We start from the raw sequence: 15,904 nt of genomic DNA on the forward strand, positions 1-15,904 counted from the left end.
TCATATCCAGGCTGTCAATAGGTCTGTCTAATCATCTGCCGCCTTACACACGGGATGCAAACCCCTCTAAGAATTTGAAGAACAATACAAAGAATCTAATTTTTTTTCCTCCCATCGATGATGATTGTAGCAGAAGTTGTTTCAAACAAAATGATGTATCCCCCTCCTCCCTGATACACGCAAGCACAGATCGACAACAGGAAGTGGGCAAGCAGATAGGATACTTCCTGTTGGAGCATCGTACTGATCGGAGGAGAAGTGTAATGACTCCAACGTGTTTGATGGATTAAAAAACGTTTCTAAAAGATGTATAGTGCCACTCAATAATGTGTCATTCAGTCATCCCTTTGTGAACTATTTTTCTGTCCATGCCAGTCTTACTATTTGTGTTTTGTTCCATTTCCATTTGATCATCTCTTTGTGTTCAGATCTCCTCTCTAGCCAACTGCTCCTGCTAATGCTTTACTATCAAGTCAGACTCAGACTCTCCAGCCAGTTGCCCTCATCACTCCCTCATTTCTATTACCTTGAAAATAAATTCACTTTTAAGTCTGAACACCTCATCTGTTTCATCTGCACCCAGTCTGCTTCTGGGTTCAGATAAAACAGCTCCATAACAAAGGCTATATTTTCATCAATCTGAAGACATCGATTCAGACAAATACAACAAAGACAAGAACGACAGAAATACAGAAGGATCTTGGCATCGAATTATCAAGTAAACTACATTAAATAAAATCAATATGCAATATGGTGATTAGAAGAACTACTATTGTCAAAGCAGTTTAATAAATTGGATTACAAATGCATAATTTCTGAGATATTCATTCATTCATTCATTTTCTCAATTTCTAAGATATACTTTCTTCTATTGATCAGTCACAGATATATGAATTTCTATACGCATTACTTATTCCAGCCGAGGTTGAAAGTCAACGAGGAGTTTCTTGATCAGAGCAACTTGGTCTTTCAAGCCTGACATCATTACCTTAGACAGTCCAATCACCACCCAGGAAACATAAAGCACCACCAAATCTCTGCAGTGTCTTAAAAACCTGATTGGTTCTTATGAAGGACAATCCTTCATCCACACTGGAAGAATCCATCATGGCATTTATTCATTAAAAAGGGTAAAGATCCCATAGAGGCCTGGTAATACAAAACCATTGGTTTGATTTGTACAGATCAAAAAGTCTGACCAGAACTTTCCCCCTGCAGACTCAGCATGGCCATGGCCAAATTCATCAACCTCAGTCAATTTTATGCAGGAGACACTTGCGGGCCTCGCAAAAATTCAGCTCTTGAAAGTTTTGGGGGTACTCTGGGTGCAGTACCCCTAACTACACAGCAGGGGCCGCTGGGAGGCCGTAACGTCATCCCGCGCGCTGATCTCGCGATAGCTCCGCCCCACCGGCAGCGACATTCTGAAAGGAGATGGCGGCCAGAGGGGGTTTCCCGACGGCACCGACAGGAGGTAGTGGGGGAGCAATGGGACCTGGACCACCGGTACCGGGCGCAGGACCAGGCATGGGCCCCGGGACGCCCTCCGGAAGAATGGGACCGGCGTCGGCTGCGCAGAACCACATGTATCGCTCCCCAATGCCCGGGCCTGGATACCCGGTGAGATATCGCTCCATCTTCGCTGCTGTCGCGTCGCGTTAGCAGGTCCGCTAGAACAAAGCCTCTACAGGCTGCTGTGTCACTAGCGGCTAACACGAACCACCGCCGCCGGGACCGGACACGGCTCAGCAGAGCCCACGTCCACGCTGAGTGGAGGTTTGTCGTCAGAAACGTTTTAGCCGGTCGCTTTTGGCGACTATCAGTTTGTTTGTTGTTTGAATTCGCTAACCCTCCCGCCCGCCGACGGTCCGGTTAGCTAGGCGGTCACATCACCCGTTAGCTTAGCCGGCTAGCGGCGGTAGCTCCTCATTCGATCTGCTCCAATTCCCTCCATTAATAATCTAATTACAGTAGAGTTGTTTCTAAACTGGTTTTAAAAGGTAGTCTGAACTTCTGACCATTGTACTTTTGAAAGTTTTGGTTGGATTAAAAAGTTACCATTATAAATGCTAACACAACTATGAATGGAAAGCCTCCACGAAGCTGCAGATTAAGTTTAAAATTAGACAAAAAAGGTAGACACTGCACCTTCTGTGTCATTAAAGTTGTTGGCTCCTCTGCCACCAGTGTTTCAATGAGGTGAGCTTTCCTTAACTTGGATAGTTGAGGTATTATACATTATACAACTGAGTCAACTGAGATTTCTTCTAAAGATTTTTTTTTTTTTTTAGCATTTCAAAGTTCCATTTTACGCAACGAGATCTACATTTTGCCCATTTTGGATAAAAAAGTTTTTAGATGGTTAAATCCCCCACAGTAGGGAGCTGGAGTGGTTCTTAGGTCGTTTCTCGGAGCCTGGTTTGGTGGTGGGATTTTCATAGGTGAAATTACATGAAGTTCTTTGTTATCATGGATTTTCCTTTTAGCATGAAAATGGCATCGAACTGGTTTTCAAACAGTTGTTCATCGTGTTAACTTGTATGTTTTGATTCCAAGATAATTTTATGTAGGTAAACATTATTTTTAACTGTACAAAGGTGTCATAAATCACCAGTAGTTTGTTTTTTCTTCTAATTGTCTTTCAAAATGTTTTGTAAGAGTCAGATCTTCTGACATGACTGAAAGTAAATATTTTGCAGCAAAATCAATTGGTGACTTTCTGAGCACTAAAAGTGATGGAAGCATTCAAACCAACAAGTATAGTAATCCTAAATAAATGAAATACCAGAAATTTCCAAACATTGAAATTTTCTTTCTACAACAAACAAAAGTACAACATCTATTACCATACTTTCTCTGGACAGTAGAACAGAACATGAGAATATTCAGTTTACCGTCATTTCTCATGTGCAGGAGGCTCCATATTAATAAAATTAATTGGTTTCCAGACTGTTTTCACTGTGAGTCAGGTTTGACTTCTAGTTTCTGTTACAGCTATGATAACTAGACTTAGCCAAAAACAGCCCATCCATGGATTAGTAGCACAATTCTGATGGGAAACACGCTGTAGCTAAAGATCCTCACCCTCGCGCACAAGGTGGTGGATTATTTTAGACAGAGACAGAACAACATTGAGTTCTGTGAACTCTGTAAACAGTTAGCGTCTCATCTCAGTTTTAAAAACATTTGTTCATATGTGAGCCCTAGGACTGAAACACTGGAGAGCTTCTCCAAGATGAAAAGACTGCACGCCACCAGAAGTCCTGTTTGCTCCTCTAACAAAATTTGTTTCTGACTGGGACGGTCATTTAATTTTGATTTCAAAACGGGCATTTATGACCATTAATTTTTGCCCAGCCGCTGTTTTCTAAAACACATCTCACATGAAATATAATTTAAACAATGATCAAACTTTGTGGTTCATCGTAATCTCTGCTAGTTAGAAATATCTGAAACCATAAGTGCTTTTTTTTTAAAAATCATGTCACTATACAATCTGAATGTTTCTAAATTTGTGACGTTAATTATTTCAATTTCAGTTGTTTTTTCTTGGAAGGACACGCTGAAATCGTAAGTCGTCTTTGACGGCTGTTGCAGCGTTTGCTGCTTAGCTACTGGAGGCAAACGGTCGATTTCAGTGAAAAGACATTTTTTTTCTCCAGTGTCCTTGACTGCTTTCACTCACAAAAGCAGCCTTTCACGACACGTTTGGTGAGCCAGCATACTCTGAATACTGAAAAACTGTAATTGTTTGCAAAGCAAACCAAGGTTATACTGATGTACAATTTAGAAAGCACTTAATGATCAACATGCGGTACCTCACTGCCCACGCTGCGCTGTATGGAAAAGGCAGCGCGCATTCATCTCGCCGGTATTGCTGACAAGCCCTTATCCGTCACTCTTTTCCTCCCTCCGCCATAGGCTGAGGAGAAATTGCGCTTTCCCCTCATCTCTCATTTGTTGGGCTGAGTGCCGGAGGAAAAGCGTCAGGCAGCGATTCGTCTTTCATCTGTTGTTCTTATCTGCGTTCATGCAGTTTGATACACGAAGTCGTCTCTTTGAGTTCTTGGCGCATGGCTTGGTGAGTTGGGAGTGTGAGCATTTCTGTTTTGACTTACTTGAAGGAGCTGACATTCAAATTGATTTTCCATTTTGTCAGACCTAGAAAATATTCGCTTACATATAAAAAGTGCTAATGTGGAGGAGAGGGAAACTTCTTCTGCGTTCAGAGATAATCCTGCACCTTAGTGGATGGGCTGCTGCTGATTTGCTGCCAGGTTCCACTTGAAACTCCAGCGTTGATCTGTTAGTTTCGCAGAGAACGTATGCATGTAGTGTGGATTTGAATGAAAGATGGTCGACTAGATGGAGATATCAACCATCTGCACAACCCTATAAATGGAGTCTGTTATTGGGTTTGTGGCCTTGTGAGCATTTCAGTGCACAACAACTTGTGAGCTCATGTAGATCCTGAGGTCAGCCTTTCCTCATTAGTTACTTGTCTGATTTGCAGTTCCACTGAGCTGTTGTGGATGTCAGGGTCTGTCAGTCTGATGTCCACAACGATCTACTTCACTCGCCTATGTAGATTTAACCTGTCACGTATGACTCACGTCTACCTTCACTTTCCTTGTGCACAACACATTAACAGTTCTTTTATGGTTGTGTTTTTCAGCACAGTTTACGTCAAGTTTGATTTGTATGGTGGCGCCTGAAACTTTGAATTACAATGTGCTGTGGTTCCAGATCGGCTGGTTCAGTCACGAAAAGGATGATTGGAGTCATCCTGTTACCCACCCTCAAATGCTCAATCAGCACAAGCAGACGTGTTTGAGTTGGAAGCCTGTGAGATGTTGTTTTGTGATCTTCTATGTTGGTCAGTGCCTCCGTGCAGGGTGGAAAAATACACACTGTGTGTTTGCATATCATGGGAAGTGTCTGTAGCAATGAACAAAGGGTTAGGTTTTATTATTTACTGTATGAAACAACAATCAAAAGTTAGAGTGGTTGACATGAGGTAGGTTTTTTTCTTAAACTGTGAAAAGGAAAGAAATCTAATTCTCCTTTTGAAAAACCAAAACTTTCATGTGGTTGTACTTTTTGTTTGAAAAAGAAATGAAGAAAAAAACTGCTGAAATCAACCTGGACGAGGAAAACCTGGCTTTTATTTGTTAAAGACATCACATTTTTCTTCACCTTGTAAATAAGTAAACACACCACCTGCAGTGCATGGACTAGATTCCTGAATAAACTCGCTATTGATCTTGATCAATCTGTTGAGGCGGTTGCATCATATTCTGCACCTGAGGCTTCGAATCAACATGAATAAAAAAAAAAATCTTTTTAACTAAAATGTGTTTTTATATGTATGCCTTACAGAGGCCGGGCATGCCTCCATCCAGCCGTATGACACCACAGGGACCGGCCATGGGCCCCCCAGGATATGGCAGCAGCCCAGTGTCTCGTCCTGTGATGCCTGGTGTGATGGACCCCTCTCGCAAGAGACCGGCCCCCCAGCAGATACAGCAGGTGCAGCAGCAGAATCGCAACCAGCAGTAAGTCCAAGTGGTGTTATTCCTCTAACATGAGATCTGTGTTACCAGTTAGACCAGGGGTCACCGAACGGTCACATCCGGACCGTGGCGTGATAGTTCTGTCCGGACCCGTGACCACTCCATGATAAATTCTCGAGAGTAGATTTTCTTGGCGCATTTTTATCGACGGTCACGGCTACAGACGGCGGGCGCTGCTCCTCCAGTTAATAGGGTAATAGCGCCACTCAGTTCAGCCAATCAGATTGTTTACCTGCTCTGTCAGCGCACCTGGAGTGAGACAGCTCGCTGTAAACTACCGCTGTGAGTTACCACTACATGAGCACAGAGGAAGGGAGACAGAGAGGACAGAATAGCTCCAAACGAAGGAGGTTAATTAGGAAAACCACTGATTAACAATGAGTGGACGAAATTTATGTTTATTCCTCCGTCAGGCAGTTCAAAACCATCGTGCCTCATATAGTTTGAACACGTAGCACAAGTAAATTACTGGCACGCTACATGCCCCTTTTCTCATGAAGAAAGTTCTGTTTGTATTTTTCCCCTGAAAGAGCCAGTTTTTATTTATGCTTTCTGAAGATGTTAATATTTTTTTACTTGATGTGTAGGCCTTCAGTTCTATAGGCTGGGACGTCTTTAATTTATGAAAAAAAAGATTATTCAGCTCTTTTTGCACTTTATTTTTAATTCTGAGGTTTGTGTGTTCTTCAGTCTAACATAAAGGTTTGAAATTTATTTGCCTGGGTCTACTTTTATTTATAGTGAGGTAAAAAAGCAAGCTGTGCACCAAGTTAAACATATCCTGCATTGAAAATTGATAATAAATGATAATGTGGACATAAGGACTGGCTATAAAACACAAACTTGACTTGGGTTCAGACCTTTTACTAAGGAAATTTTTATAACCAGACCTCCGTTACTTTTAATTGAATACCCCTGAGTTAGACCTTCCTTCATTGTGGTCTTTCTTGTGTCACATTAATGAGAACTCCTTATTTTGTGATCGTTCTAAATTGGGGGAAATGTTTTTATTTTATAAAGAAATACGGTCATGGTTTTTAACTCATACTTGACTGAACTAAAACTGAGCCCCTATCATCTTAAACGTAAAGCTTCAGTTTGATGCAGTGGGAACTAAAAGCAGATAAAATTGTGATTGATCTGTTTTTGTATTGGGAGCCAGACCCTGGAACGCTGCCTTTGCTAAATGCTTTTTAAAGCTGCAGTCATTAATCCACAAGTGAAACAACAGATATTTAATCAGGAACTCAATCAATTTTTCGTTTCAATCTCTGAAGACCAAAAATGTCAAAGACTCTGCTTTCAGTCTGTCGTTCAGACGATTCACTGCTTTTCTCTTTACCTATTTCTTATTTTCTATATTTTAAATATTTCTTATTTATATACCTGTTTCACCTAGAGCAGGAGAAAGATGCCATATCTTTTTTTATACCTGATCATGATGCCGCCAGCCATCAAATCAGACTGAATTATGGGGGATTAAGTCAATGAAGCATTGCTCTGCTCTGGCTCACACTTAGACTGCTCTTGTTTTATGTATTTTTTAGCACAAAGAAGAAGAAGATGGCTGATAAGATTCTACCTCAGAGGGTGAGTATCAGACAGACCATGAATGTCCAGGAATTCTTAATGTTAACGTATCTGCTGCTAGTCCGCTTTAACTCAGGTGTTTAAAGGGATATTTTAAAGTGCTTCACTTGAGACTGCAGTGACCTGTAAGACTTTGGCTCAGATACTTGACTAACTGAACATTTTAGGCCTGATGCTTCTTCTTCACTGCTTTGTCGAAGAGGAAATGTAGAGGTGGACCAGAGCTTCAACATCTTAATTTTTTTAGAACGATTTGAGTGGTGGAATCCAATTGCTATCATGATTTTATTACCGCTATTTCTTTGCTACGGTTCATTCTATAGTGATGCTACGATGATGATGGTAACAGTGCATCACTGATTGTGCTCTTGTTGTTCTGGTTGGATTGTTCCTTTGGTCACTGGTGCTTTTGTTGTTTCCAAGATCAGGGAACTGGTCCCAGAGTCTCAGGCTTACATGGATCTGCTGGCTTTTGAGAGAAAGCTTGACCAGACCATCATGCGCAAGAGGCTGGATATTCAGGAGGCCCTCAAGAGGCCCATTAAGGTATGTTTTCCTCCCTGGAAATCCTCCATCAGTGATAGAGGCTGGAAGCTCCTGTGAAAAACAGCTGAATAAAACAAAAGGAAGATTTTCTTCCATGTACCGGCACAGGGAGTTTGTGACTGAAACATCACCAATTATTTTAACACATTTCTCTTTGGACCTTCTCTGACTTGGTTTTTAAACTTGTCCATTTTACTAACAGTCACGATAACATTTAGATTGATGGTTCATCTCTATTTGAAAGTCCCTCCTTATTTATGCAGAATTTATAACGGGATGTGACTTCTTTTTTCTGTCCTGGGCATTCTGTATGGCCCTAAACAGCCATCAGGTCCTTCAGATGTTTAAAGCACCAAGACCTACAGATGATGTTTCTACTTTTTATATATATATATATATATATATATATTAATAATACCTCACTCAGTCACGCATTAAAATGTGTGACTTCACCTCATCGCAGATTTTTAGTAGGTAGTACCGTGATGCCGTACGTGCATTCTATTGGCTGACGGCATCACGAAGTGCGCTCCATTCCGTCAATCTCGGAATGCAGCGTACATCCTTGAGACACAAAAGTGCTTTAAACAGTCTATCAGAGTGTGGGAAAAGGTAATACAGATAGAAGGTGGTTTAATATCAGTATGGGGAGGGTTCATAAACGTTTAAATTACCATAAATAAAAGAGTACGTTGCTATATTGCGGAATTCGTTATTCGCGTGTGGGTCCTTGAACGAGGGGCGCACTGTATATATACAGTATAATATATACTGATTACAATCTCCGGAGGTGGATTATTCATGCATATATATATATTGGTGTGTCCAGACCCTGGACACACACACATACACAAGTCACCTGTAGGCATGCATTAGGAGGTAGAGTGACGGACAGCTTCGTCATGGTGCGCCCTAATGAGCAACTTGGAAACGGGGACAGCGCCTTGCTCAAGGGCACCTCGGGAGGTGAGCTGACAGCTCACACTCCCGGTTGCTGGGCGGGAGCGGGAATCGCACTGCCGATCTTGTGATGATTGGACGACTCATTCTACCGCTGAGCCACTGCCGATGTTCGATCAATACTGGTGTTTGATCTCGTAGTTTGTTTGTTGCACTGATTCTGACTGGGGGAGGACGATTCAGTCGAGCTCCTCTTTCCAGCAAAGCTTTCTTTTGTGCTAAACTGTTGTTCTGTGCTGAATGAAAATATCTCATTTCTGAGATGATGGCCTGACTCTCACACACACACACACAAGTTCTTACTTTGGTTACCTGTCTAATGCTGACATCTACTGGATACATTCAAACAAATTTACACATTTCATTCTCCTATAAAGTTACACTGGAGACACGTCCGACCAACAAGTGCAGAATAAAGGGAGATTTTAATTGAACTATATTAAGAATTCAATATTGAAAAAGTGCATAAATGTCCTTTTTTATTATTTTTTATTATGGAACACCAGTGTTCCAGCAACACCAGTGTTCCATAATAAAACTGCACTGATTTATTTTAATATAAACAGCAATGATCGTTTTAGAGACTAATTGACAGATACACGATGTTATTGTTATTGAAGGCTGATTTTAAATTCCTTTATTCTGTAATTGTTTCCAGCAAAAAAGAAAATTGAGGATTTTCATATCAAATACCTTCAACCCTGCAAAGCCAGATGCTGAGGATGGAGAAGGCACAGTTGCATCATGGGAGCTGCGTGTTGAGGGGCGTCTGCTGGAAGATGTAAGCCTTACAATGAAATACACTGGTTTATAAACGTTAAGGTATAATAATTCTGGTTATATGTGGCTTCACTCCTGTTTCCATCTGCTACATTTGCTTTGCAGACGGGCGTGTCTAAATACGAAGCCACCAAACAGAAGCGCAAGTTCTCCTCTTTTTTCAAGTCTCTGGTGATTGAGTTGGACAAGGACCTGTATGGACCAGATAATCACCTTGTGGAAGTTAGAACTCATTTTATAAATCTTGACACGTGTGGATTTCAGTCGTCTCATGTCGGACTAAATGTTCTGAATCAATTCTTTTTTGGTACTGAAGTGATGCTTGTTGCTGTTTAAGAACTTAAATCCTTTGTCATTTTTTTACCCTTTATTAACACGTAGAAATAAAGTTAATTCTGTAATTGCATTCATTGTAAATTCTGGGCATTTATTTTAAGTATTAAGTTAGAAATTGTACTTTTTCTGACGGTAATGACCAAGTATTGTAATTAATTCGGACGGCGTGATGAGCTCCTGAAGGTTTCAGGCTTTTTCAGATGTCCTCTGTGATTTTAGTGGCACAGGACCGCCACCACTCAGGAGACCGATGGCTTCCAAGTGAAGAGGCCAGGTGATGTCGGTGTTCGCTGCACCGTCCTGCTAATGCTCGACTACCAGGTGAGCGTTGGGCATCGACCTGTCGGTGTTGTCCTCCTGTCGGTGATGTGTATGCTGAAATCTAATGACAAATCGACGTCGCTTCAATCCAGCCCCCTCAGTTCAAGCTGGACCCCCGTCTTGCTCGGATGCTTGGGATCCACACCCAGACCAGACCGGTCATCATTCAGGCCCTCTGGCAGTATGTCAAGACCCACAAGCTCCAAGACCCTCATGAGCGCGAGTTCATCAACTGTGACAAATACCTGCAGCAGGTGAGTGGGGGGTCTCCTCGCGCCCTAACACACCTGCAGGGACACGCTCTTTGACCTCACATACATTTCCTCAAGATCCAGCTGTAAGTGCTGTGTGAAGCTGAAGTGATCCTCAGCCACATGGTTGTCCTTTTGACGGCGAACAGCCCCTCCCCCCTCTGCTCTTCCCTTTGGCCTTATATGGAGATTTACATTCTTTGTGGGTCACTGACAGATTTCCCAGTGTGTCTTCTTCCACTGGGCCAAGATAAACAGGTTCAGGGAAAAGTTAACGGTGAAAACTTAAATAAACTTGCTGGACGGATTAAAGTTTCCTGTATATAAAAGATTAAGAGTTAATAAAGCCACTAGTTCAGTCTCTCTTTGTTTTCTTCATATAGAATTTATTGGTCTGTTTTATTATTAGACCAGTAACCAAACAGGAATATTTGTATCCATATAATATGATGGATAAATAAAGCAGGAACACAAATGAAAAGCTGTTCCTTGTCGTTGATGTGATATTGGCTGCTTTACGCTGTGTTGGTTTCATGTTTCAGATTTTTGAGACTCAGCGAATGAAGTTCTCTGAGATCCCGCAGCGGTTGCACGCCCTCCTGATGCCTCCAGAGCCCATCATCATAAACCACGTGATCAGGTAACCTCACTGCAGCGCTGGGTGGGGGTCACCTGAGTGGAATCAAACTAAAACTTACTGTGTGCTGCATCCTTCTAGCGTGGACCCGAATGACCAGAAGAAGACGGCCTGCTATGATATAGACGTGGAGGTAGACGACACCCTGAAGACCCAGATGAACTCCTTCCTGCTCTCCACAGCCAGTCAGCAGGAAATAGCAGGACTGGACAATAAGGTAGAAGCCCCCGTCCATTTTATTCCCATGTTTTCAACCTGCTATGTACACTTTTACACACTCACACACATATCTGCTGACAGAGCTTCCAGTGAAGTGCAGCCTTCTTTCAGTTTTGAGGTCAGGCAGGACTTGATGACCTCCTCCCAGCAGCCACTGCTTGGCGCGTATTGTAATCGTATTGATAAGGCATTGATACGTCTGTGTCGTCGCTGTTCTTGGATAAGACAACAATGTAAACACAAGGGGGTTGTTTATCGTTTGGAGGCGCCACTCTTCCCATTACGTTACCGTCATGTTTTAAAGATGAACACTCGGCGCCCGCCAGCTCGATACGAGAGACGAAATTGTAGTCATCCTTGTCTTCCTCAGCAGAAACCGTTGGATCCACGTAGACATCGACTGGACAGATATGTGCATCTTATCCAACACTAATGAGCAGCAGTGTGTCTGCGTCATGAGACGTTAGTCAGCACACCACAGAATGGTGCACATGTTGTGTTTTCACAAGCACCTGACCTCATCTGGTCACCAAACTACCAGCATTTCAGGGTTTCTCTGTCAGCAGAACGGCGTTTGTTCTCCCCGAGCCTCGGCACGAAAACTGTTATCTATAACAAATGATTCAGAGATATGATGGGAAAACCCGTTGTTTCATTTGACAATTGTATTTAAATAACACATGAAATGTGTTTGATTGATGATCATTCTCTTTTTTTTTTTTTTTTGTTTCTTTCCAGATACATGAAACGATCGAGACGATCAATCAGCTGAAGACCCAGAGAGAGTTCATGTTGAGTTTTGCCAGAGATCCTCAGGGCTTTATCAACGACTGGCTGCAGTCCCAGTGCAGAGACCTCAAGGTGAGCCCCAGCCAGACGTCTACGGGATCCATTGAGAGATTAATCAATGACTTGATCGACTGATCAAAGCGTGGCTCATTAGCTTTGATGGTCAGAAGGTCTCTCAACTGAAAGACAAATTCTTTAATCCTCTGTGATGGAAAATCATTTTTTGTTTAGTTTATCTCATAAGCTATTGGGGGTAAACAGGATTCCAAATGCAGGGAGGATATTTTCATGTTCAAAGAATCAGTTGGCGTTACTTAATTGGAAAAGTAGATCATTGTAAAGCTGTGTTGTCATAGCGACAGCTGTGGTTTGTGTTGATCTCATGGTGAGAAAGAAGAGAATGTACATTTTGTACATTTTGAAGTTGTTTTCTGATCCTTCAGGTTATTTAATCTGTTTTCTGCTTGATTTGTTGTCTGGAAATGTTTTGTCTGTCCCTGAATTAAAGACAATATTTAACGTCTACATTGCTAAATATCAGGGACAGATTTGTGTCTACAGTAGTTTGGAAAGGAAAGATTCAGCATTTTATGCAAATATTCTGCAGTTAAAAGAGAAATCTATCATTGATCGCTTGAGTCAAAAACTTAAAGGTAGAAAATGTCTTGCAGACTTTTAAATCCCTGTGAGGCAGAACTGAAATCAAACTGACAAAACGCGCTTTAAAACCATCTGAGACACTATAAAACATGAAGGGGTTTGATAACACAATGAATGAGGGGGGGGTCTAATACTTCACAAAAATATTTCTACTTTTGACGAAATACGTTTGAGGTCTTATTTAGGTTAATAATATTTAGTCTTTGAGTTGATGGTTGACCTACAGCAGCCTACGGTGTTAACCCGGGTGAACGCCGTGCTCTCCCCCCGGCTGCCCACTCAGGTGTGCCGTGGGAGGCCAGAAGCGAGCATTAAACATTTAATAACACTCTGCCTGAGTGCGCGTTTGCCTCGCCTCTCACCGCGAGCAGATTAACTCAACCAGCTGTCGACCACCTGCAGCGTGAAGTCAGACATCTCTATGAAACTGAATTCATTCAGTCCAGCTGCTGTTAACACCGACTCAACAACAGCCCCCCCAAAAAAGGTACCGTTAGTATGTTTGTCATAGCTGCGCTTGACTCGGGGTGTTTAATAGTTGTTCCTCCCTACAGGATCCCAGCTCAGCTGTGGGATCAGTGAGATCTAACTGTTCTCCTCACCTTACAGACCATGACCGATGTGGTAGGAAACCCCGAAGAGGAGCGCAGAGCGGAGTTTTACTACCAGCCGTGGGCTAAGGAAGCAGTCGGTCGCTACTTCTTCTCTAAGGTACCCTAACCTTAACCCTAACCCATGATTACATGTATTACCATTCTTGAGTCACGTGATGGTTTCTTCTTGAATCCTACTTTCTGCTGCCATTTGTTAATGGTAGATTTTAGCCAGTTCGATATAAAAATATATGCATATCAACAGCACGGATGTTTAAAATATTTGAATCAAACAAAATAGCATTTATCAGTGGGGCTTTCAATCACAAATTAATTTAAATTACAAGCTTCATTTTTCATTTATTGATCACTTGCTTAATTGTTGTTGCGTTTTGTTTTTTCTTCTTCAATGATTTATTTAGTGACTTGAGGATTTGCTTATTGCCTCTCAGTAACTCTCCAAACACCAAATCTCTTGTCTGTATCTAAATATGATCTGTCACTCCTGTCTCCTGGTTGTTAAATGTTGTGTGGAAAAACCTCCTCCAGGTGCAGCAGAGGCGGCAGGAGCTGGAGCAGGCGCTCGGCATCAGGAACACCTAAAGGAAAAGTTACCCACAACCAACATAGAGATGCGCCGATGGAGACGACTAATGTGCGAGAGTGTGTATGATGTTCAAAGTGAGTCTTCTGACGAGTTTAGAGGCATAGATCGTAGATTGTTTTACCGTTACGTAAGATGTCCCTTTATCTCCACCCAGCAGCTCCGCTGCTCCTGCAGTTTGGTTGCTGTTTTATTTCTTTTATTTTTTTTATGTAGCCTTTTTTTCTTCTCACACCAGAGCTCACATGGTTTCCTCCTGCATGTCGAAGCCTTACCCGAAAGCATTCCTTTCATTTTCATACATTGTGCCCACACAAAAGTACAGATTTGACACAAACAGAAAGCAGAGGGCAGATTGTACCTGGCAACTTTTAATGTATTTTGTCCCTGAATCTTAAACCTAATCTAAAAGTTAAATATGTGGAATATGTGGATTCTGCCAGTGCTTTTTGTTCCAGTTTTGCAAAGTAAATTTGCATTTTACACTCCTATTCCAGCCCCCAGATGCTTGCCTATTAGGTTAGATATTGACTGTGATTGTGTTTGTAACCAATCAGGCTACTTGGCTGCATAGTGACTGTTAGTGTGTCACTTTGTCTTAAGTTCTCATTGGGTTGTTTTGATGGTTTGTACCCCAGATTACTGTGGGATGGACTTAAAAGATGAGTCATAGCAGAAAATCTTTTTAGTTTCTTTGTTTTTGACATTAAGTATGAAGTTTTTTTCAGTTTCTTTTATCAATGATCTTTGGTTTCACGCTATGTATTATATCAGTACTTGTCTTGTTAGCTAGTACAGATTATCAAGGAAGTAGCTAGTTTGAGTACCTCTAGTCTAAATAGTTTTGTAAATAAAGAGCAGAAAATGGATGTGAAGTCAAAATGTACCCTACCTGGCAGATGTTTTTCATGAATCGTTCTCTAGGCTCAGATAGTGGATCCAGTATTTATGTTATTCAGCCCTTACTGTCAGAGCGAACATGAAGACAGCAGGTGTGTTTTACAAGCCTCCGCTCTGCCGAACAAACACACTTCATCACCTGTGACCTCAGAAAGGTTCAGTCCTTAACTTTTAAGCTCCTGTATTTTAATTCTGTGCAGAGAAGCCATAAACACTTTCAGGAGCAGTAGAGTCTTTGTATCCCGGCTGAAATCTGACACATTTGAGTTTAATGACTGTTTTCTTGTTGAAGGTGACGATGAGTCTCCTGGCATGTATGCATTTCATTAATTCCAAGAATACACTAATGCGGGTTTTGAGTGGGTATTTGATTTGAAACAAGTGGTTGGGAAAATTCCGGAGGGTGTGGTATTATTTGAATCTGCAGAGTTTTTCATGGACCAAACCTATTTTTCTGTATGTTCTTATGTTATAATAAAGGATATGTCAAATGTACACGCTTGCCTGTTGTTGTTTTTTTGCTATTTTCTCTCCGCATATTGGGAATCTTTATTGACTTTTGTTTGTGGATTTCATTGGGTGTCAATAAAAAAACATTTCAATTTTTGCTTTATCTAGTTATTAGTTTTGGTGAACTTTTTATCTTGAGCCTGATTAGAAGTTATTGATATATTAAAAACAATTTGGAAGTAAATGCTCAGATCATTCACTTACATGAATGAAGACGAAGTTATAACGTCTTGATTTCCTTCAGTCAGAAACCAGCTGCTGTGATTCACTTCCTGCACATGTCGCCTATTTTTAAATAAATAGGCAGATGTGAAAAAATAATCGAATTTTTAGAAGTGAGAATATAACTTTCCACTTAGGTATTTTTTATTTGGATCACTATCTTGATCAGATGATCAAAGTTTTTCATAGTAAAAAAAATTGAAATAATTAGCAATCAAGTTACACAAAGTAAAATGCAAAGCTGCGTGCTAATGGTGACATTTTTGTTTTATTTGCTTTTCTAAATATGCCAGATACCAGAAATGGGAAGATTTCTAATTTATTTGCTGGAGGGACCTCCAGATGAAATAAAGGAGGTTGTATGGTCCCATGATTTTAAATAAATTCCATCTAAGGTGGCCGAGAATGTTAAG

At 41.3% G+C, this 15,904-nt stretch overlaps 1 protein-coding gene across 1 annotated transcript; it reads left to right on the forward strand.

Moving 5' to 3' along the window:
* The first annotated feature begins 1,420 nt into the window (after positions 1-1,420).
* smarcd1 (SWI/SNF related, matrix associated, actin dependent regulator of chromatin, subfamily d, member 1) lies at positions 1,421-15,254 on the forward strand. Its single transcript, XM_068316351.1, has 13 exons — positions 1,421-1,620; positions 5,380-5,555; positions 7,121-7,163; positions 7,587-7,709; positions 9,328-9,450; positions 9,555-9,671; positions 10,005-10,106; positions 10,199-10,360; positions 10,900-10,997; positions 11,076-11,211; positions 11,952-12,074; positions 13,272-13,373; positions 13,805-15,254. Exons 1-13 carry the CDS (start codon positions 1,435-1,437, stop codon positions 13,856-13,858), a joined length of 1,545 nt encoding a protein of 514 aa, XP_068172452.1. The 5' UTR covers positions 1,421-1,434; the 3' UTR covers positions 13,859-15,254.
* Positions 15,255-15,904: the final 650 nt, after the last annotated feature.

This window comes from Antennarius striatus, chromosome 5, assembly GCF_040054535.1.
Source record: "Antennarius striatus isolate MH-2024 chromosome 5, ASM4005453v1, whole genome shotgun sequence".
Lineage (NCBI taxonomy): Eukaryota > Metazoa > Chordata > Actinopteri > Lophiiformes > Antennariidae > Antennarius > Antennarius striatus.

What these genes read in the sequence shown, in the direction of transcription:
- smarcd1 (XM_068316351.1), top strand. Translation starts at nt 1,435, where the DNA reads ATGGCGGCCAGAGGGGGTTTCCCGACGGCACCGACAGGAGGTAGTGGG. An exon ending in AGGGGCGTCTGCTGGAAGAT is followed by an intron (nt 9,451 to 9,554) that starts GTAAGCCTTACA and finishes TTTGCTTTGCAG; the next exon opens with ACGGGCGTGTCTAAATACGA. An exon ending in GTCGCTACTTCTTCTCTAAG is followed by an intron (nt 13,374 to 13,804) that starts GTACCCTAACCT and finishes AACCTCCTCCAG; the next exon opens with GTGCAGCAGAGGCGGCAGGA.